This window comes from Oncorhynchus nerka, linkage group LG27 (genome assembly GCF_034236695.1).
Source record: "Oncorhynchus nerka isolate Pitt River linkage group LG27, Oner_Uvic_2.0, whole genome shotgun sequence".
NCBI classification, from domain to species: domain Eukaryota; kingdom Metazoa; phylum Chordata; class Actinopteri; order Salmoniformes; family Salmonidae; genus Oncorhynchus; species Oncorhynchus nerka.
This window is the reverse complement of record NC_088422.1, coordinates 87,558,095-87,579,444: the sequence shown is the minus strand read 5'-3', so window position 1 is coordinate 87,579,444 and position 21,350 is coordinate 87,558,095. Positions and strand designations below refer to the sequence as shown.

Here is a 21,350-nt window from a genome sequence, read left to right as displayed (position 1 = left end):
GCTTTTCTACACTGTTCAGCCAAATGAGGATGGGCCCTCATCAATTTGATTGATTGATCATTTGGAACTGTCTCTGTCAATGTTACTACGCTGGCTCTTTATCCCGTACAAGTATACTGCATAGTGTCAGTGCAGTGACTGTGGCTTTTCAACTCATTCCATTTCTGAAGCAACGCAGATATTCTGCCCCACAGATTCCATCTGGGCCAAGTGTTGTCTGGGACCAGTGTCTGGTGGGTGTAGGATGGGAATGTGGCTACAGCATGTGAAGAAATGCCAGACCCACACAGACTTCGTGGCTAGAGGGATGACGGAGAATAAACTACTGTGACACAGGTGGAGTGTCAAATCTGTATTATAGTGAGGGTCCAAAATGGTACCCTATTCTCTATATTGTCAATACTTTGGTCAAAAATCGTGAACTATACAGGGAATAGGGTGCCATTTGGGACTCACAGGAACATATTATGGGATGTATTCATTTAGAATGGCCAGCATAGCAGTTGTCTATGGAAAAACTTGAATAGTCCCCAAGTGCAAAACTCTCCCACTGCATGGAACTCCAAGCAGGCTCAAAGTATTTGAAGTAAAACAAATACTATTTGAACCCAGGTCTGGTATGAAGTGCCAACATTTTTATTTTTTCTTCATTTCAGCAACAGAACAAGTGGGATGTGAGTGGTGCTACCTCACTGTAGGCTGTTATGTGGCTGTTCCTGGAGGCGGCATGCCTCCCTCCCTCCCCCTCTGTCCTTGCAGCATGGCCGTTCTTGGCCTGCCTCTCCCCCTCTGTCCTGGCATGGCCGTTCAGACACTGTCCGTTAAAAGGTGCAAGCTTGTCTGTACTCTGAAGGTAACTGCTCCAGGAGAGGCAGGAAGAAAGACACAGTTAGACAGAAGCTTTTCTCTGAGAACTAAACATAACAAAATAACCACTGTTGTTTGGCAGTGTGGGTGCATTAGCCAGTACACTTTGACAATCTGCTGCATGCATTCCCCCAAACTGGCCATCTTAGAAAAACCATGAACTGACAGGTATAATGCACTATGCTAACAGCCGTGTTGAATCAGTTCAAAATGTATTACATAGAAAGCCATAACATAATAATAATCAACCTGAAAGGGATACTTCTGGATTTTGGCCATGAGGCCCCTTATCCACCTCCCCAGAATCAGATGAACTCATGGATACCATCTGTATGTCTCTGTGTCCAGTATGAAGCTAGTAGATCCCCATAGACTTCCAGTAACTGCACTAATGCTAGTTAGCATTGGCTCGCAAAAGTAACTCTAACTTCCTTCATGCTGGACACAGAGACATACAAATATTATCCATGAGTTTATCTGACTCTGGGGAAGTATGACCAAAAGTATGTGGACACCAGCTCGCTTAACATCTCATTACAAATTCATGGGCATTAATATGGAGTTGGTCCCCCCTTTGCTGCTATAAAATCCTCCCCATTTCTGGGAAGGTTTTATATTAGATGTTGGAACATTGCACTGTTGGGACTTGCTTCCATTCAGCCACTCCATTCCATTCCATTCAGTGAATCCGGACACTGATGTTGGGCGATAAGGCCAGGCTCGCAGTCGGCGTTCCAATTCATCCCAAAGGTGTTTGATGGGGTTGAGGTAAGGGCTCTGTGCAGACCAGTCAAGTTCTTCCACACGGACAAACAATTTCTGAATGGACCAAGCTTTGTGCAAGGGGGCATTGTCATGCTGAAACAGGAAAGGTCCTTCCCTAAATTGTTGCCACAACCTTGGAAGCACAGAATCGTCTAGAACAGTGGTTCCCAACCAGGGGTACTAGGTTTGGCCTATCCTCAGGGGTTACATGAGAAGACTCATGAGACCATAGGTCTACTGGTAAAATGCACATGCGGGGGTATTTCAGGGGCCCTCCGGGCAGAGCAAAATTCAGTTGGTGGTACAGTAAGCAAAGCAGTTGGGAACCACTGGCCTAGAATGCCATTGTATGCTGAAGCATTAATATTTCCCTTCACTGGAACTAAGGAGCCTAGTCCGAACCATGAAAAACAGCCCCAGACCATTATTCCTCCTCCACCAAACATTACAGTTGGCACTATGCATTGGGGCAGGAAGCATTCTTTTGGCATCCACCAAATCCAGATTAGTTGCACTACCAGATGGTGAAGCGTGATTCATCACTCCAGAGAATGCGTTTCCACTGCTCCAGAGTCAAATGTCAACAAGCTTTACACCATTCCAGCGGACGCTTGGCATTGCGCACGGTGATCTTAGGCTTGTGTGTGGCTGCTCGGCTATGAAAACCCATTCCATGAAGCTCCTGACGAACAGTTATTGTGCTGACGTTGCTTCCTGAGGCAGTTTGGAACCCGGTAGTGAGTGTTGCAACCGAGGACAGATGATTTTTACGTGTTTGAGCACATGGCGGTCCCGTTATGTGAGCTTGTGTGGCCTACCTCTTTGCGGCTGAGCCGTTGTTGCTCCTAAACGTTTCCACTTCACAATAACAGCACTTCCAGTTGACCGGGCAGCTCTAGCAGGGCAGAAATTTGACGAACTGACTTGTTGGAAAGATGGCATCCTATGACGGTGCCACATTGAAAGTCTCTGAGCTCTTCAGTAAGGCCATTCTACTGCCAATGTCTATGGAGATTGCATGGCTGTGTGCTCGATTTTACTCACCTGTCAGCAACGGGTGTGGCTGAAATAGCCAAATCCACTCATTTGAAGGGGTGTCCACATACTTTTGTATATATAGTGTATATAAAGAACCTCATTGATATAATCACGACGTGTCCCTTTAAGAAAACATTATAAAGGCACAGACATGCTTACAACAAGTAATAAAGCATTATAGCACTCTGCTTATATCTGTATGGCTTGTTACCTGTGTCCATCCCCTCCTCCCTTCCTCCCTCGCTCCACACTGGGTTCTTTGTCCTCCGTCTGGGGGCTGCTATCGCCAGTCTGTCGGCCCAGACCCTCCTCACCCGCCCCCGTCGTTACACACATCCTCCAGATACTGCTCTCCTGCACCAATAGGACAGATAGTTAGCACAAGGGGATATCTATGCAGGGGTAGAATTCTCCTGTGCCAATAGGACAGAGCGTTAGGACAAGGGGGGTATCTATGCAGGGACAGTACTCTCCTGCTCCAATACAGTCCCAGGAGAGATGAGGTTCCAACATGCTCAACTTTGTTTTCTTCAAATCAAATCAGATGTTATTCGTCACATGCGCCGAATACAACAGGTGTAGACCTTACATTGAAATGCTTACTTACAAGCCACTAACCAACAATACAGTACAAATAAGAATAAGAAAGAAAAGTAATAAGCAATTAAAGAGCGGCAGTAAAATAACAATAGCGAGACAATATACAGGGGTGTACCGGTACAGAGTCAATGTGGAGACTATATACAGGGGGTACCGGTACAGAGTCAATGTGGAGACTATATACAGGGGGTACCGGTACAGAGTCAATGTGGAGACTATATACAGGGGGTACCGGTACAGAGTCAATGTGGAGACTATATACAGGGGGTACCGCTACAGAGTCAATGTGCGGGGGCACCGGTACAGAGTCATTGTGGAGACTATATACAGGGGGTACCGGTACAGAGTCAATGTGGAGACCATATACAGGGGGGTACCGGTACAGAGTCAATGTGGAGACTATATACAGGGGGTACCGGTACAGAGTCAATGTGCGGGGGCACCGGTACAGAGTCAATGTGGAGACTATATACAGGGGGTACCGGTACAGAGTCAATGTGGAGACCATATACAGGGGGTACCGGTACAGAGTCAATGTGGAGACTATATACAGGGGGGTACCGGTACAGAGTCAATGTGGAGACTATATACAGGGGGTACCGGTACAGAGTCAATGTGGAGACTATATACAGGGGGTACCGGTACAGAGTCAATGTGGAGACTATATACAGGGGGGTACCGGTACAGAGTCAATGTGGAGACTATATACAGGGGGGTACCGGTACAGAGTCAATGTGCGGGGGCACCGGTACAGAGTCAATGTGGAGACTATATACAGGGGGTACCGGTACAGAGTCAATGTGGAGACTATATATACAGTCAATGGGGGGCACGGTACAGAGTCAATGTGGAGACTATATACAGAGGGGTACACGGTACAGAGTCAATGTGGAGACTATATACAGGGGGTACCGGTACAGAGTCAATGTGGAGAGTATATACAGGGGGGTACCGGTACAGAGTCAATGTGGAGACTATATACAGGGGGGTACCGGTACAGAGTCAATGTGCGGGGGCACCGGTTAGTCGAGATAATTGAGGTACATGTAGGTAGAGTTATTAAAGTGACTATGCATAGATGATAACAACAGAGAGTAGCAGGTGTGTAAAAGGGGGGGTGGGGGCAATGCAAATAGTCTGGGTAGCCATTTGATTAGATGTTCAGGAGTCTTATGGCTTGGGGGTAGAAGCTGTTTAGAAACCTCTTGGACCTAGACTTGGCATTCCGGTACTGCTTGCAGTGCGGTAGCAGAAAGAACCGTCTATAACTAGGGTGGCTGACAATTTTTAGGGCCTTCCTCTGACACCGCCTGGTATAGAGGCCCTGGATGCACTACCCTCTGTAGTGCCGTGCGGTCGGAGGACGAATAGTTGCCATACCAGGCAGTGATGCAACCAGATACTCTCGATGGTGCAGCTGTAGAACTTTTTGAGGATCTGAGGACCCATGCCAAGTCTTTTCAGTCTCCTGAGGGGGAATAGGTTTTGTCGTGACCTTTTCACGACTGTCTTTGTGTGCTTGGACCATGTTAGTTTGTTGGTGATGTGGACACCAAGGAACTTGAAGCTCTCAACCTGCTCCACTACAGCCCCATCGATGAGAATGGGGGCGTGCTCGGCCCTCTTTTTCCTGTAGTCCAATATCATCTCTTTTGTCTTGATCACATTGAGGGAGAGGTTGTTGTCCTGGCACCACACAGCCAGGTCTCTGACCTCCTCCTTATAGGCTGTCTCGTCGTTGTCGGTGATCAGGCCTACCACTGTTGTGTCATCGGCAAACTTAATGAGGGTGTTGAAGTTGTGCCTGATCATGCAGTCATGAGTGAACAGGAAGTAGAGGAGGGGACTGAGCACACACCCCTGAGGGGCCCGTGTTGAGGATCACTGTGGCGGATGTGTTGTTACCTACCCTACCCACCTGGGGGCGGCCCGTCAGGAAGTCCAGGATCCAGGTGTTTAGTACCTTAGGTCCTTAGCTTATTAGCTTATTGATGAGCTTTGAGGGCACTATGGTGTTGAACGCTGAGCTGTAGTCAATTAATAGCATTCTCACATAGGTGTTCCTTTTGTCCAGGTGGGAAAGGGCAGTGTGGCGTGCAATAGACATTGCATCATCTGTGGATCTGTTGGGGTGGTATGCAAATTGGAGTGGGTCTAGGGCTTCTGGGATAATGGTGTTGATGTGAGCCATGACCAACCTTTCAAAGCATTTCATGGCTACAGACGTGAGTGCTATGGGTTGGTAGTCATTTAGGCAGGCTACCTTAGTGTTATTGGGCACAAGGACTATGGTGGTCTGCTTAAAACATGCTGGTATTACAGACTCGGACAGGGAGAGGTTGCAAATGTCAGTAAAGACACTTGCCAGGTGGTCAGCGCATGCTCGCAGTACATGTCCTGGTAATCCGTCTGGCCCTGCGGCCTTGTGAATGTTGACCTGTTTAAAGGTCTTACTCACATTGGCTGTGGAGAGCATGAGCACACAGTCTTCCGGAACAGCTGGTACTCTCATGCATGTTTCAGTGTTATTTGCCTCGAAGAGAGCATAGAAGTAGTATAGCTCTTCTGATAGGCTCGTGTCACTGGGCAGCTCTCGGCTGTGCTTCCCTTTCTAGTCTGTATGGTTTGCAAGTCCTGCCACATCCGATGAGTGTCAGAGCCGGTGTAGTACAATTTGATATTAGTCCTGAATTGACGCTTTGCCTGTTTAACGGTTCGTCGGAGGACATAGCAGGATTTCTTATAAGTTTCCGGGTCTCGTTCCTTGAAAGCAGCAGCTCTAGCCTTTAGCTCACTGCTGATGTTGCCTATCATCCATAGCTTCTGGTTGGGGTATGTACGTACGGTCACTGTGAGGATGACGTCATCGATGCACTTATTGATGAAGCCAATGACTGATGTGGTGTACTGTTCAATGCCATCGGAGCAATCCCAGAACATATTCCAGTCTGTGCTAGCAAAACAGTCATGTAGCTTAGCATCTGCTTCATCTGACCACTTTTTATTGATCGAGTCACTGGTGCTTCCTGCTTAAATTTTTGCCTGTAAATCAGGAGGATACAATTATGGTCAGATTTGCCAAATGGAGGGTGAGGGAGAGTTGTCTATGCGTCTCTGCGTGTGGAATAAAGGTGGTCCAGAGTTTTTTCCCTCTGGTTGCACATTTAACATGCTGATAGGAATTTGGTGAGACCGATTTAAGTTTCCCTGCATTAAAGTTGCCGGCCACTATGAGCATTGCCTCTGGGTGAGCGTTTTCCTGTTTGCTTATGACGGAATACAACTAATTGAGTGCGGTCTTAGTGTCAGCCTCAGTCTGTGGTGGTATGTAGACAGCTACGAAAAACACAGATAGAAACTCTCTAGGAAGATGGTGTGGTCTACAGCTTATCATGAGATACTCTGCCTCAGACGAGCAAAACCTCGAGACTTCCTTAGATATCCTGCATGAGCTGTTATTTACAAGAATACATAGTCCGCCGCCCCTTGTCTTACCAGACGCTATTGTTCTATCCTGCCGATACAGCGTATAACCAGCCAGCTGTATGTTGATAATGTTGTCGTTCAGCCACGACTCCGTGAAGCATAAGATATTACAGTTTTGAATGTCCCATTGCTAGTTTAATCTTCCACGTAGGTCATCTATTTTATTTTCCAAAGATTGCACGTTTGCTAGCAGAATGGAAGGCAGTGGTGGTTTTTTCGAACGCCTACAAATTCTCAGAAGGCAGCCCGCCCTCTGGCGCAAATGACGGGAATTTGGGCCTGTTCCCGGGAAAGCTGTACATCATTCGCGTTGGGCTTGTCAGACTCGTTAAAGGAAAAATAGGATTCTGCCAGATCATTGTGAGTAATCGCCGTTCTGATGTCCAGAAGTTATTTTTGGTCATAAGAGACGATAGCAGCAACATTATGTACAAATTAAGGTACAAAATAAGTTACAAACAACACAAAGAAACAAACAAAAAAACACAATTGGATAGGAACACGTAAAACGTCAGCCTACTTCTCCGGCGCCATTCATTAGACAAGGGTGTTATAAGTCAAGGTGTGATACAAGTATGTGAAAAGGCTAGCACTCAGTTGATGAAGCCGCATTATGCTGATTTGAATGGTTCATATGGATGGTTTCAACATATCACGATAGCATAAAATATGTTGGTTCAGAGAGTAAAACCAGGGAAGTTGGGGATGGATCTTCAGAGGGGTTAAGGCAACACATTGCCTGGAACAAAGCTAATTTGACCATTAGGGCCACCGTACAACTTTAGGGACACTATACATATACTGCATATGTATAGAGCAGCTCAGAGTAGGAGTGCTGATCTAAGATCAGGTCACCCCTATCTGTATTATCTTATTCATCGTGATCTAAAAGGCAAAGCTGATCCTAAATCAGCTCTCCTACTCTGAGATGTTAGATACATATGGCACCCCTGGCCTTTTCTTACACCAGCACAGTCCAGTCCAGCAGAGCCAACACAAGGGCACCTCTATGCAGGGTTATAAAAGCCAGCTTTATGACCAAATCAAGACCTTGAGTTAACGGGTTGACAGCTTCAGAACAAATAGCAAAGTAGTAGAGCGTTTATAGGTCTATGAACTGTACCACAGTGTGTGTAAGTTAACTTTATGAGACAACCACTAGTGTGTTTAGGCTCCTTTTTAAAGAGAACCATATGATTAACTTAAATCTAACAAGACATTGTCGTTATGAAATGCAGGAGCCATGTTTGGAACCATAGTAAAGGTATTGCCCCACACCCACTATGCCTTCACATTGTTTGAGGTAAAATGCTGTAGTCTGACTGTGGGGTGCAGTGAGTCTGGGCTGGTGGGTAAAACTGTAACCTGCAGCACAAGGAACCCCTTCTTTATATCCCTTTCAATGTTGCTCCTTCTTCCATTATATATCTCTATCTGAATATAAAGAACAACCCAGAGGTATTAAACACACATTCTAATGTGGCACAGGATAGAAATACAAAACAGTGTAAAAACACAGTGAATGTCTGCTCAATGTTTGTTTCAATTGTGATCTTTTTCCATATATCTGAATGTCTGTTATCGACTGTCCTGTGACATAGCCTTCTGTCAGCTCAGAGTAGCAGGATTGGGCTCAATTCCATTTCTCCTAGGCCAGTTCAGGGGTTGATTTGAAAAGGAATCAATACTTTTTTCTATGTGAACTTCTCAATTAATTTGTGACCGGTTGGACACTAACAAGCTCTCTCCTCTGTCTCACCCACCAGATGTGTCTTGTCATAATCAACAGTAGGATTTTTGTATGACACTTTTTATATGACAGCCTTCCACTTCAGTATCAACACATGAATTATTAATGAGTTGACATGGAATCCACCTAACGTTGATGAGTAGAATTCATTCATGAACTTTAGAGTAACCTTGGGGTTCTCTCTGAATGTACATAGGATCACATTGTCTTGTGACATAGTCCTCATGTTATCCTAATGATGAAGTAAGTAGCATTCATTCATTCATGAAGTCTGATTTATGTTCTGCTACTGAACAGTACTTCCTGACATCAATCTGACTGAAGGTTGGCCTGAATAGAATCAGTCTGCTATGGAACAGTACTTCCTGACATCAATCTGACTGAAGGTTAGCCTGAACAGAATCAGTCTGCTACAGAACACTACTTCCTGACATCAATCTGGCTGAAGGTTGGCCTGAATAGAATCAGTCTGCTAGGAACAGTACTTCCTGACATCAATCTGGCTGAAGGTTGGCCTGAATAGAATCAGTCTGCTACAGAACACTACTTCCTGACATCAATCTGGCTGAAGGTTGGCCTGAATAGAATCAGTCTGCTACAGAACACTACTTCCTGACATCAATCTGGCTGAAGGTTGGCCTGAATAGAATCAGTCTGCTATGGAACACTACTTCCTGACATCAATCTGACCGAAGGTTGGCCTGAATAGAATCAGTCTGCTATGGAAAAGTACTTCCTGACATCAATCTGACTGAAGGTTGGCCTGAATAGAATCAGTCTGCTATGGAACACTATTTCCTGACATCAATCTGGCTGAAGGTTGGCCAGAATAGAATCAATCTGCTACAGAACAGTAGTTAATGACATCAATATGACTGAAGGTTGGCCTGAATAGAATCAGTCTGCTATGGAACAGTACTTCCTGACATCAATCTGGCTGAAGGTTGGCCTGAACAGAATCAGTCTGCTACAGAACACTACTTCCTGACATCAATCTGGCTGAAGATTGGCCTGAATAGAATCAGCCAGGTGAGTTCACAGCTACTGACAGACTGGGGCTTTTATCTTATAACACATAGCTAGGAGGAAGACTAACAGACCAGTCATAACCTCAAATAGGGGAGGGATGAAGGAACGAAGGGTGCATTTATTCATTATTTGAACATGGCCACATTGTCCCGAGGCTCTATGACATCAGTGCAATGTCCTCATAGCCTTGTGTTAGCAAGTTAACATGTCTCTGCTTCCACTATGGCCTAATGCCTCTCTCCCTCCCCTGGTTCACAACAAACACTGTCTTTGTGTGTGAGGTAAGCAGGCCCAACAGCAGCACTCAGCCCTCTGACACACAGGCCATGTGATTTTTGTTATGCATTTGCACAAGAAACACAGTCCAGACAGAGATGACTAGAGGAACACATTCCAGACTACATTATGGGCAGGACCAGAGTTTTTCATACTCTGGACTCAATCTCCAGATACAATACTGTGTTGTATATTTGTTCTCCTAAATGCTTTTCATATTGAGACGAAACCTAACTTGAGATCGACATGCATTATTCATTTCCCCCTCACAAATCTCCCATTGCCTTCAATGCATGATTTTTGAGTGAGTATCAGACCCCTTTTGAGCAACTCTCTCTACCCACCACACATAACAAGAAGGAAGTCATATGCTTTTGAAGGCTGGAGTGTTTAGCTTGTTTCCTCTTGGAGTAGCAGTGGCAGCCTGAACACTCAACATGTACGGTATGAACACGGTATGCGAATCCATCTTGATGCCTAGCTGTCAGCTGAGAAATGATCTACATGTCTGACCAATACACTGCCTGGGAGACTGAAATACATTTATTGTTTTTCCGGATTCATTAAGACTTCTTATCATAGTTCTCCTAGTTAAGTAATACTGTGTTTGATGTGCATTAACAATTATTATGTGCATAAAAAATCTTTTCACATTATTTCTACAAATGCATTGATAAAAACAGTCAATGCAAAGATAGCACTTAGTGCATAACAGTCATAATTCAGGACCAGGAGACATACATTGTTAATGCCACTTTGCAAACAGCAACCCTGTTGGCTTAGCGCCACATTATGATGTAATATATCATTGAAATGTCCAAACAAAACGCCATAATGTGATAAGAAAATAACCCCCATTCATACCTTGATACTGAAGGACCTCCTCATATTCCTCTTGTGTTCTCCTGTAGCCCTGAGTGTGTTGGTGGCCCCTACGGGTGGCTGTGTAGATGCCTGCATAGTTCCTCCACTCTCCTGGGGTCCTTCCTGGATCTTCTTCCGGGACCTCTCCACCTCCCTGTTCCCCTTCCCATCTCTCCCCAAGCCCCCGTCTCCCTTCCAGGCCTCCCCTGGCGGTCTCTCTTCGGGACTGGGGCAGTCATCACTGGCTCTGGAGTGACAGAGGATCAGGGACCTGGAGGGAAGAAGAAGAAGAAGAAGAAGAAGAAGAAGAAGAAGAAGTAAAGGGGAAAGGAAAAGGTCAACCGTTGCTACTGTACCTAGTATTCCAACCAAAAAGGCATTAGGCACCCAGCGAGGCTGTCCTGTAATTCTGCTACACGTTGGCTTTAACCAAATCAACCAGCCTGACGAGCTGTGTGCTACAAACAGATTCCATACCTGGAGAGCATGGCGAGCTTCTTGGAGCGGTGGCTGTGGCTAGTGTTGGTGTTGTTGGTCTTCCCAGAGTCCCTGCCTCGCCTCTCCATCCTCCGAGCTGCTGCCGTGCTGGCTTTCCTCTTCTGGTAGGAGTATCTCTGGGGCATGGCCGTTAGAGTGTGTGTGTGTGCTGCGTGTGTGTGTGTGTGTGGTGCTAACACACTCTCACACACACTCCTCCCAGCCGGCACACAGGCTAATGGAGAGGGACACTCTGCAGGGAAATTCTCAAATTCAATTAGGAAGCCTGTCTGTGTGTGTGTATGTGTACGTGTGTTTGTGCGTGTCTGTGTGTGTGTGTGTGTGTGTGTCTGTGCGTCTGTGTGCTTGTGTTCTGAGAATCTGCTGAAGCAATAGTGGTGTTAGAGATAAGAGATCTTTTCTTCCCTGAAAACAGCAGCATGTTGCAGCTAGAGCCTCCTGAATATGACTCCTAACATTCACACTGCACACACTGCACACACATACACGTGCAAACACAGACACGCATTAATATACACACGTGCACACACATGCACACACGTGCACACATGGGCACGGACACACACACCAAAGCTCCTTCCCACGGGATTTGAGGTCACGGATACCATGAACTTACAGTAACTACACTAACGGAGATCTGCACTGAGATTGATCTGGGCTCACAAAGTGCCTCCCAATTGGCCTTATGAGCCCTGGTGACAAGCAGTGTACTAAATAGGGAATAGGGTGCCATTTGGCGTGCATGCCTTAGAATGGGAAAACCCCTACATAATAAAGTAAACAAACCAATACACATTTCAACTGATGCAGCTGCTACTGTTTATAATCTACCCTGTTGTCTAGTCACCTTATTCCTACACTCTTAGAAAAAAAGAGTTCCAAAAGGGTTCTTCGGCTGTCCCCATAGGAGTACCCTTTTTTGTTCCAGGTAGAACCCTTTTGGGTTTCATGTAGAACCCTCTGGAACCAAAAATAGTTCTTCAAAGGGTTGTCCTCTGGGGACAGTCGAAGAACCCTTTAAGGTTCTAGATAGCACCTCTTTCTAAGAGTGTAGTTACATGTACAGTATCAGTCAAAAGTTTGGACACAGCTACTCATCAAGGGTTTTTCTTAGTTTGTTCTATTTTCTAATGAACCGTCGTAATGATGACCCGTCGTTTCTCTTTGTTTAATAGAGCTGTTCTTGCCATAATATGGACTTGGTCTTTTACCAAATAGGGCTGTTTTATGTTTTTATAGAATTATAGTCCGGTAGTAATACTAGTGGAGAGTATTATTAATATTAGAAGTATAGTCCAGTATTATAATAGTGGAGAGTATTATTAGTATTAGAAGTATAGTCCAGTAGTAATAATAGTGGAGAGTACTTTTAGTGTTAGAATTATAGTCCAGTAGTAATAATAGTAGAGAGTATTATTAGTATTAGAAGTATAGTCCAGTAGTATAATAGTGGAGAGTATTATTAGTATTAGAAGTATAGTCCCATAGTATAATAGTAGAGAGTATTATTAGTTTTAGAATTATAGTCCAGTAGTAATAGTAAGAGTTGGAAGTTGGTGTGTCTGTCACACTAATAGTAGAAGTGAAGGTCTCCTGACTAACTGCTTCTCACTCCCTATAACAGAGCTATATGATGACCCTGCATATGCATTATAGATGTTGCTTTAAATGGATCTTTGTTTCACTCAAGTCAGAAACACTTATCTAAGTATACAGCTGTCTACATACAGCGGGCTACATACAGCAGGCTACATACAGCAGGCAACATACAGAAGGCTACATACAGCAGGCTACATACAGCAGGCTTACATACAGCAGGCTACATACAGCAGGCAACATACAGAAGGCCTCATACAGCAGGCTACAATCAGCAGGCAACATACAGAAGGCTACATACAGCAGGCTACATACATTGTGTACTGAGATATGACATTGTGTAAAACAAATATTTGAAGATTTTCTGCACAGTATGTTTATTAGCTAGCCAGTCAGTTTAAGTGGAATGATTCCAATAATTGTTCAACATAACTACCAATATGCCAACATTCCATACAGACAATGCTGTCAGTCCTCAGCCATACCCTGGCTGAAATCAGTTGATGATAGTACTGAGACAAGTTATAAATGCTGTCAGTCCTCAGCCATACCCTGGCTGAAATCAGTTGATGATAGTACTGAGACAAGTTGTAAATGCTGTCAGTCCTCAGCCGCACCCTGGCTGAAATCAGTTGATGATAGTACTGAGACAAGTTGTAAATGCTGTCAGTCCTCAGCCGCACCCTGGCTGAAATCAGTTGATGGTAGTACTGAGACAAGTTGTAAATGCAACAAGTACTGACACTGTATCATATTATAACAAAGTTTATTACAACAGCTTTCCAAGAAAACAAACATTGAAAGGGAAAGGTGGATACCTAGTCAGAATGTATTCAACTGAAATCTGACCGCATTTAACCCAACCCCTCTGAGACAGTTGTGGCCTGTTTTTATATATTTTAGAGGCTATTTAAACAGAAAATGTCTATAAAAACCTGTATCAACTGTATTTATAATTATATATTTTAGGTTAAGGGATATCTATGCTCCTGCCCTATGGGCTGCTTACTTACTTATTTACTTTACCAACAGTAATACAACCCCACTGTCATGCTTTGCTCTGTATTGTGTTGTTTGCTGTTGACTGTCATAAACAGACCCTTTCTCTGTATTGTGTTGTTTGCTGTTGACTGCCATAAACAGACCCTTTCTCTGTATTGTGTTGTTTGCTGTTGACTGTCATGTACAGACCCTTTCTCTGTATTGTGTTGTTTGCTGTTGACTGTCATGTACAGGCTCTTTCTCTGCTGTTGACTGTCATGGACAGACTCTCTCTCTGCTGTTGACTGTCATGGACAGACCCTTTCTCTGTATTGTGTTGTTTGCTGTTGACTGTCATAAACAGACCATTTCTCTGTATTGTGTTGTTTGCTGTTGACTGTCATAAACAGACCATTTCTCTGTATTGTGTTGTTTGCTGTTGACTGTCATAAACAGACCCTTTCTCTTCATTGTGTTGTTTGCTGTTGACTGTCGTGAAATCCTGACATAAACTGTAATCTCACGTCTCTACCACCGGTTTACAGCCAGAGAAGGGCATCCCATGACAAATTATTGTAGTTGTATATGTTTGAGGGGGGTGAGAAAGGTTGTTGAGCATGTGTGATTCTTTTGAAAGCATTGCCTCTTCAAAAATCAATCAACATTATTCAGCAATCTTTGAGGGAGTTCGATTAAGTCCACCGGGCGATGGCCTGTGACGTGAATGGGGAAAAGCGGTGAGGAAGGAGCTCCCTTCTTAAATCCAACCGTAATCTGCGCTGCTCGGTCATGTTGTCAACAAGGCAGCATGATGCATCGTTCAGAAACGTATTTTTTCCATCAAATCTATGTTCGATTTTTTTGTAACTAGTTTTCATTGGGAAGCAGATAAAGCCTTTTTATCAAAAGCAAACCCGTCTGCATGTAAAAACTCTACTCATCACTCCACCTGCTTAACCTTCGCCACTTTTGTTTCGAGACAACTTTGCGGTCGGACAAAACGGGTCACCTGGCTCATTTCCAGGAGTGATCCTGGTTCCAGAACGAATGTAATCAACGCTAACCCGGTTCACCCCAGGGCAGGCCCAGGGCATAAGTAGAATCCCCTCATTCGTCGGGAGACATGAAAGTACGCATGATTGGTTGGTTGTTGTTCTGATGGTGTCACACAACCAATAAAAACGGCTATCAGTGCCGCCTCAAAATAACATTGGGTACTCAATGTTCCCAGCCCAGTAAACTAGATAATTTACAAAACACTTCATTCATGGACCAACTGCAATAATGAAAGAAACCAGACAGCTTGGAATGTAAATCATTCCATGGAGTCATCTGGAGAGAGAGCAATCTCTGCAATAATGCCTGTAAATAATGCCTGTAAATAATGTCTGTCAATAATGCCTGTAATTAATGCCTGTGAATAATGCCTGTAAATAATGCCTGTAAATAATGCCTGTAAATAATGTCTGTCAATAATGCCTGTTAACAATGCCGGTCAATAATGCCTGTAAATAATGTCTGTCAATAATGCCTGTTAACAATGCCGGTCAATAATGCCTGTAAATAATGCCTGTTAACAATGCCGGTCAATAATGCCTGTAAATAATGCCTGTCAATAATGCCTGTAAATAATGCATGTCAATAATGCCTGTAAATAATGTCTGTCAATAATGCCTGTCAAACATGCCTGTAAATAATGCCGGTCAATAATGCCTGTAAATAATGCCTGTAAATAATGCCTGTCAAACATGCCTGTAAATAATGCCGGTCAATAATGCCTGTAAATAATGCCTGTAAATAATGCCTGTAAATAATGCCTGTAAATAATGTCTGTCAATAATGCCTGTCAATAATGCCTGTAAATAATGTCTGTAAATAATGCCTGTAAATAATGTCTGTCAATAATGCCTGTTAACAATGCCGGTCAATAAAGCCTGTAAATAATGCCTGTTAACAATGCCGGTCAATAATGCCTGTAGATAATGCCTGTAAATAATGTCTGTCAATAATGCCTGTTAACAATGCCGGTCAATAATGCCTGTAAATAATGCCTATAAATAATGTCTGTCAATAATGCCTGTAAATAATGCCTGTAGATAATGCCTGTCAATAATGCCTGTAGATAATGCCGGTCAATAATGCCTGTAAATAATGCCTGTCAATAATGCCTATAAATAATGCCTGTCAATAATGCCTGTAAATAATGTCTGTAAATAATGTCTGTAAATAATGCCTGTAAATAATGCCTGTCAATAATGCTTGTAAATAATGCCTGTCAATAATGCCTGTCAATTATGCCCAAGAATATAAATAAAATATGACAAGTAAAAAAATGTATTAACAAACAGATGGAAAGGTAAGACTTTATGAACCCTGTGTCATAAGGGTTACATAAGACTGTCATAAGGGTTACATAAGACTGTCATACATAAGACTGTCATACATAAGACTGTCATAAGGGTTACATAAGACTGTCATACATAAGACTGTCATACATAAGACTGTCATAAGGGTTACATAAGCCTGTCATACATAAGACTGTCATAAGGGTTACATAAGACTGTCATACATAAGACTGTCATACATAAGACTGTCTCTCTCATGCTGAGCCAATGCATATTGGGTCTTCGTTTCCCCACACACACACACACACACACACACACACACACACACACACACACACACACACACACACACACACAGTCCCATTTAGTGTGTTTGTTGTAAATGCTTCAGGCTGGCTAATAATCCCTCAGATCAGATACAGTAGATAGACTGGAGACACAGATCTGTATCATGTTGAAGGTTTGTTGAAGGTCTCCCTCTCTATCTTTCTCTGTTTACTGTTCACTGCTGCCCGAGACCGCTCTACCTGTCATCCCCACGTATCTTTCTCTCTCCCTTCTCTATCTCTGTCTCTGTCTCTCTGTCTCTCTCTCACTCTCCTCCTCCCCTTCTCTGTCTCTGTCTCGCTCTGTCTCTCTCCCTCCTCTGTCTCTCTTCCCCCTTCTCTATCGCTGTCTCTCTGTCTCTCTCTCTCTCTCCTCCCCCTTCTCTCTCTCTTTCCCCCTTCTCTGTCTCTGTCTCTCTCTGTCTCTCTCCCTCTTCTGTCTCACCTCCCCTTCTCTATCTCTGTTTCACTCTTCCCCCTTCTCTATCTCTGTCTCTCTCTCCCCCTCTCTATCTCTGTTTCACTCTTCCCCCTTCTCTATCTCTGTCTCTCTCTTCCCCTGTCTCTCTCCATCTCTGTCTCTCTCTTCCCCCTCTCTATCTCTGTCTCTCTCTTCCCCCTCTCTATCTCTGTGTCTCTCTTCCCCCCTCTCTATCTCTGTCTCTCTCACCCCCTCTTCCCCCTCTCTATCTCTGTCTCTCTCTTCCCCCTCTCTATCTCTGTCTCTCTCTTCCCCCTCTCTATCTCTGTCTCTCTCTTCCCCCTCTCTATCTCTGTCTCTCTCTTCCCCCTCTCTATCTCTGTCTCTCTCTTCCCCCTTTCTATCTCTGTCTCTCTCTTCCCCCCTCTCTATCTCTGTCTCTCTGTCTCTCTCTCTCTCTCCCCATGTTGGTTTGCGAGAACAGTAAACCCCACATGTACACGCACACGCACACGCAACAAACTAACACACACACACGGATGCTGACACAGCTTAAGCTCAAGGTCAACTTTCCTCTTCTAGACTGTTGACTTGACTTCTACTCAGGGTAGGGTATTAGTTAGTGCACTAGGTAGATATGAATGGCTTTTCCATTATTTGATTTCAGACAATTGTCTTTACCAAAGTGAAAGAATAGGTCTACAGGGTAGATGTGTCAGCAGTGACATGCCTGGGCCGACATTGACTCTGGTCTAGGTTGGCATATGTGACGCAGCACGCGGACGGGGCGCATGCCGGACGTTACTACTTTACAGGACAGTCATTTGAAAGTTTAAAAAAAGGGTTTTCATCAAAAATGCATTTTTTGCAGAAATTCCTTCTTGTGATCTTTCATGTGCCTTAATAACAAACTAGTATGTGAAGTGTAAACACACAAAAATAAAAATAATAATGAGCGTAATTGGTAAGAATTTTATTTTAACATATACCTGCCAAACAAGAGGAGGATGGGCTCCTTCTTTAGATCTTGGTTCCTCTCAAGGTAGTTAGTCTTAGTCTACTATCATATCTTTAGGGGTCAGGCCCAGGTTATTGTTAAGCACATTGCCAGAAATGCATTTAGGAAAAAGCAATATACACATCTCATCATAGTATCTAGGTACTCAGCATCTAATGGCCAGGTTTTCAGTCGGGTCTATACTCCAGTACTTGGCGCTATTAGGCCCATAGAAATAGAATAACTAGAAGAGCCTTTCTCATTAAAGTCAATGTACCATGATGGGTGGACCGGTGGCCATATTGAGTGAACCCATGCCAGTCATTATATTTCTAGGCCCTTGCCAGGCACAGAGTTGGTGACTGTGTGTATTTATAGGTCTGTTTTGTATAATCCTCTGGTATAAGGTCACTTGTTTAAAGGACTTAAGGGAGAAACGTTCACTTCTTCCAGCAATGGAACAGCAGCACTACAGAGTGACTCGGAATTTCCTCTGACACGAATAAAGTCTATTGATGTAATGGGACACAGCAGTAACACTGTTTTCAGAACTTTGGACGGGGAAGAGAGAGAGCGAGAAAGAGAGGGCTGTATATGAAGCTCTGTGTGTGTGTGTGTGTGTGTGTGTGTGTGTGTGTGTGTGTGTGTGTGTGTGTGTGTGTGTGTGTGTGTGTGTGTGTGTGTGTGTGTGTGTGTGTGTGTGTGTGTGTGTGTGTGTGTGTGTGTGTGTGTGTGTGCGCTCACTAGTCGTGCATGCGTGAATGCCAGTGCTCTCACAGAAAACACATATTCTGCCCATAAGCTGCAGCGGTGAGCTGTCATTACTGAGTGCAATAGGGCCTGATTCAGAGAGAGGGGGGGGGGACCTCTGCAGACGAGGGAGGCAAACAAAGTGTGTGTTGTTCCGTATTTACATGAGGTCTTTTTTCCTTCTGAGGGCAGCTTTGGTTAAAGGACATAACATTGTTTAATTTTCGATAACTTTACAGCGCCTTCTGTCAAGTCACTCAATCATGGATAATGAATGTATTCAGATCCTGTCGCTGGATTTGGTTGGATTAGAATGAACTCCACATTTAAAGGGGCAATCTAGGATTGTCACATCCATTTTTGACTTTTAAATGAATGATAAATAGCCATTGATTGTTGAAGAATATAACCAGTACATGCCATTAGCTCAGATCAACTATTAAAACTGTGATGTTGTAGGAATCCTAGATAGCCCTTTAATGTCATCATTTCTGGATGTTTACTTAAAGGACAATTCCACCCAAAAACTATATTTTGTTATTTGTTTCATTAGTCCATTGTTATTATAGTCCCAAAGTGTTTTGCATGTCAGCAATACAGTTTTCAAGATAAGATTTTGAAAGTTATATATCTTGAAAACGTTATTGCTGACATTTTGGGACAATATCAACAATGGACTAATGAAACAAATAACAAAATATAGTTTTGGGTGGAGTTTTCCTTTAAATGCAGTCTGGATAACTGTCAATTTAAGTTGTGTTGTGTGTTTATGTGGAATGCTAAGTATGCAGTGTATAACCAGAGTGTCCAGTCTGCGGCTAGCATGGACTAGCATTCTTCGGCCAAAGATGTAATGTGTCCCTGTGTGTTAGCCAAGAGGAAACCTTGCCCATCCACCCCTGTATTCACTTGGCTATTTGTGTTTTTAAATATGTCTTTGAGCTGCTGTACACACAGTGTTACATAATTGGTCTACTCAGTGTGTGTGTGTGTGTGTGTGTGTGTGTGTGTGTGTGTGTGTGTGTGTGTGTGTGTGTGTGTGTGTGTGTGTGTGTGTGTGTGTGTGTGTGTGTGTGTGTGTGTGTGTGTGTGTGTCCACAAGAATAGTAAACAAACATAAATCTGACAAACTGGGTTAGGAGCTAGGTTTAGGGTTAGGGTTAAGTTTTTGGGTTAGGGTTAGGGTAAGAGTACGGGTTAGGGTTAGGGTTAGGGTTAGGCGTTAGGGAAAATAGGATTTTGAATGGGACTGAATTATGTGTCCCAACAAGGTTAGCTGTACAAGACTGTGTGTGTGCGTGTGTGCGTGCTTCTGTGTGTGTGCGTGTGTGCATGATTGTATACACACATCCATCTCTCAAGGCCAACAAGTGCACTATTGAACTGCTCTGCAACCAATTTTGATAGTTGCAAAATATCATCCAAGTATTTTATGGATCCCAGGACCCTGTGGAAAAGATTCCAAACTCTTCCTGAATAATAGATTCAAACTCTTCCTGAGGAATAGATTCCAAACTCTTCCTGAGGAATAGATTCCAAACTCTTCCTGAGTAATAGATTCCAAACTCTTCCTGAGTAATAGATTCCAAACTCTTCCTGAGTAATAGATTCCAAACTCTTCCTGAGGAATAGATTCCAAACTCTTCCTGAGGAATAGATTCCAAACTCTTCCTGAGTAATAGATTCCAAACTCTTCCTGAGTAATGGATTCCAAACTCTTCCTGAGGAATAGATTCAAAGCTCTTCCTGTGTGTCTTCATTACATAGACTTAAGTCATAACTTAAAGAATCACACATTACCAATATGATATTGCTGTGTGAATTACGATATGATATGGACAGTATTCTCTGTTAATATTCTTTGTAAAACAGACAACATCTGTCTTTCCACTAAGGAGTTATTCAATTGAATTTGGGTAATGGGAAAACATTTACACCACCTTAGTACAGTAAATAACAAAGAATTTCATAGGAATTGATTTATAAAAATCATTATGGAAAAAGACACATTTTGGGAACAGTATCAATATATTCCAATTAAACCCTTGTATACAACGTGAGAGGTAAAAACTCACCATAGTCAATCATCATCTCTTTCCCACAGCAGCCATGCTGTCCAGGGGTTAACACCAGCGAACCCAGGGTTAGTTATAGTTGTCCAGGGGTTAACAACAGCGAACCCAGGGTTAGTTATAGTTGTCCAGGGGTTAAAACCAACGAACCCAAGGTTAGTAATAGTTGTCTAACGGTTAACACCGGCAAACCCAGGGTTAGTTATAGTTGTCCAGTAATCCAGAGAAAGATGCTGAGACAGATGAGATCTCAAAGTAGGAAGACATTGCTTCTAGACACTGATCTGAGGTCAGTTTTTGTTAGATATCAGAGTTGATCCTAGATCTGTGCCTAAGGATATTTACCTTAAGCTGTTTACCTCTGTTTAATACTTCTCTCCTCCACAGAGCAGATCTGACATTTCTCTAAAAGCATGGTCAGAGTTAGATTGGGCATTTGTAACTACCGCCCTCCCTCCTAGCCTCCCTCCCTTCTCTCCCTCCTCGTCCGCCCTCCCTCCTTTTCCCAGCTGACTAGAGGACACAAGAGGACACAAGAGCTCCAGTCCTCCAAATCATTGGTCTTTTCCTGTGAGCCAAATCCAGAGAGGGAGCACTTAGTACTGTCTGACCTCACACCTACTCTGTGTCGCACAATGCTGCAGTCTTCACCGACTGTGTGTGGGTGTGTTTGGGGAGGGGATTGTGTG

At 43.7% G+C, this 21,350-nt stretch overlaps 1 protein-coding gene across 1 annotated transcript in view; it reads right to left on the bottom strand.

The window, feature by feature from the left end:
• il16 (interleukin 16) overlaps window positions 1–21,032 on the bottom strand; it is an 80,544-nt gene extending 59,512 nt beyond the window's left edge. Inside the window, exons 1-5 of the mRNA XM_065011177.1 lie at window positions 20,665–21,032; window positions 11,153–11,405; window positions 10,676–10,946; window positions 2,882–3,024; window positions 689–857 (exon numbers count right to left, since the gene is read on the bottom strand). Coding sequence (XP_064867249.1) covers window positions 689–857; window positions 2,882–3,024; window positions 10,676–10,946; window positions 11,153–11,405; window positions 20,665–20,680 — 852 coding nt within the window. The 5' untranslated portion in view covers window positions 20,681–21,032. The remainder of the gene's footprint in view (window positions 1–688; window positions 858–2,881; window positions 3,025–10,675; window positions 10,947–11,152; window positions 11,406–20,664) is intronic.
• Window positions 21,033–21,350: the final 318 nt, after the last annotated feature.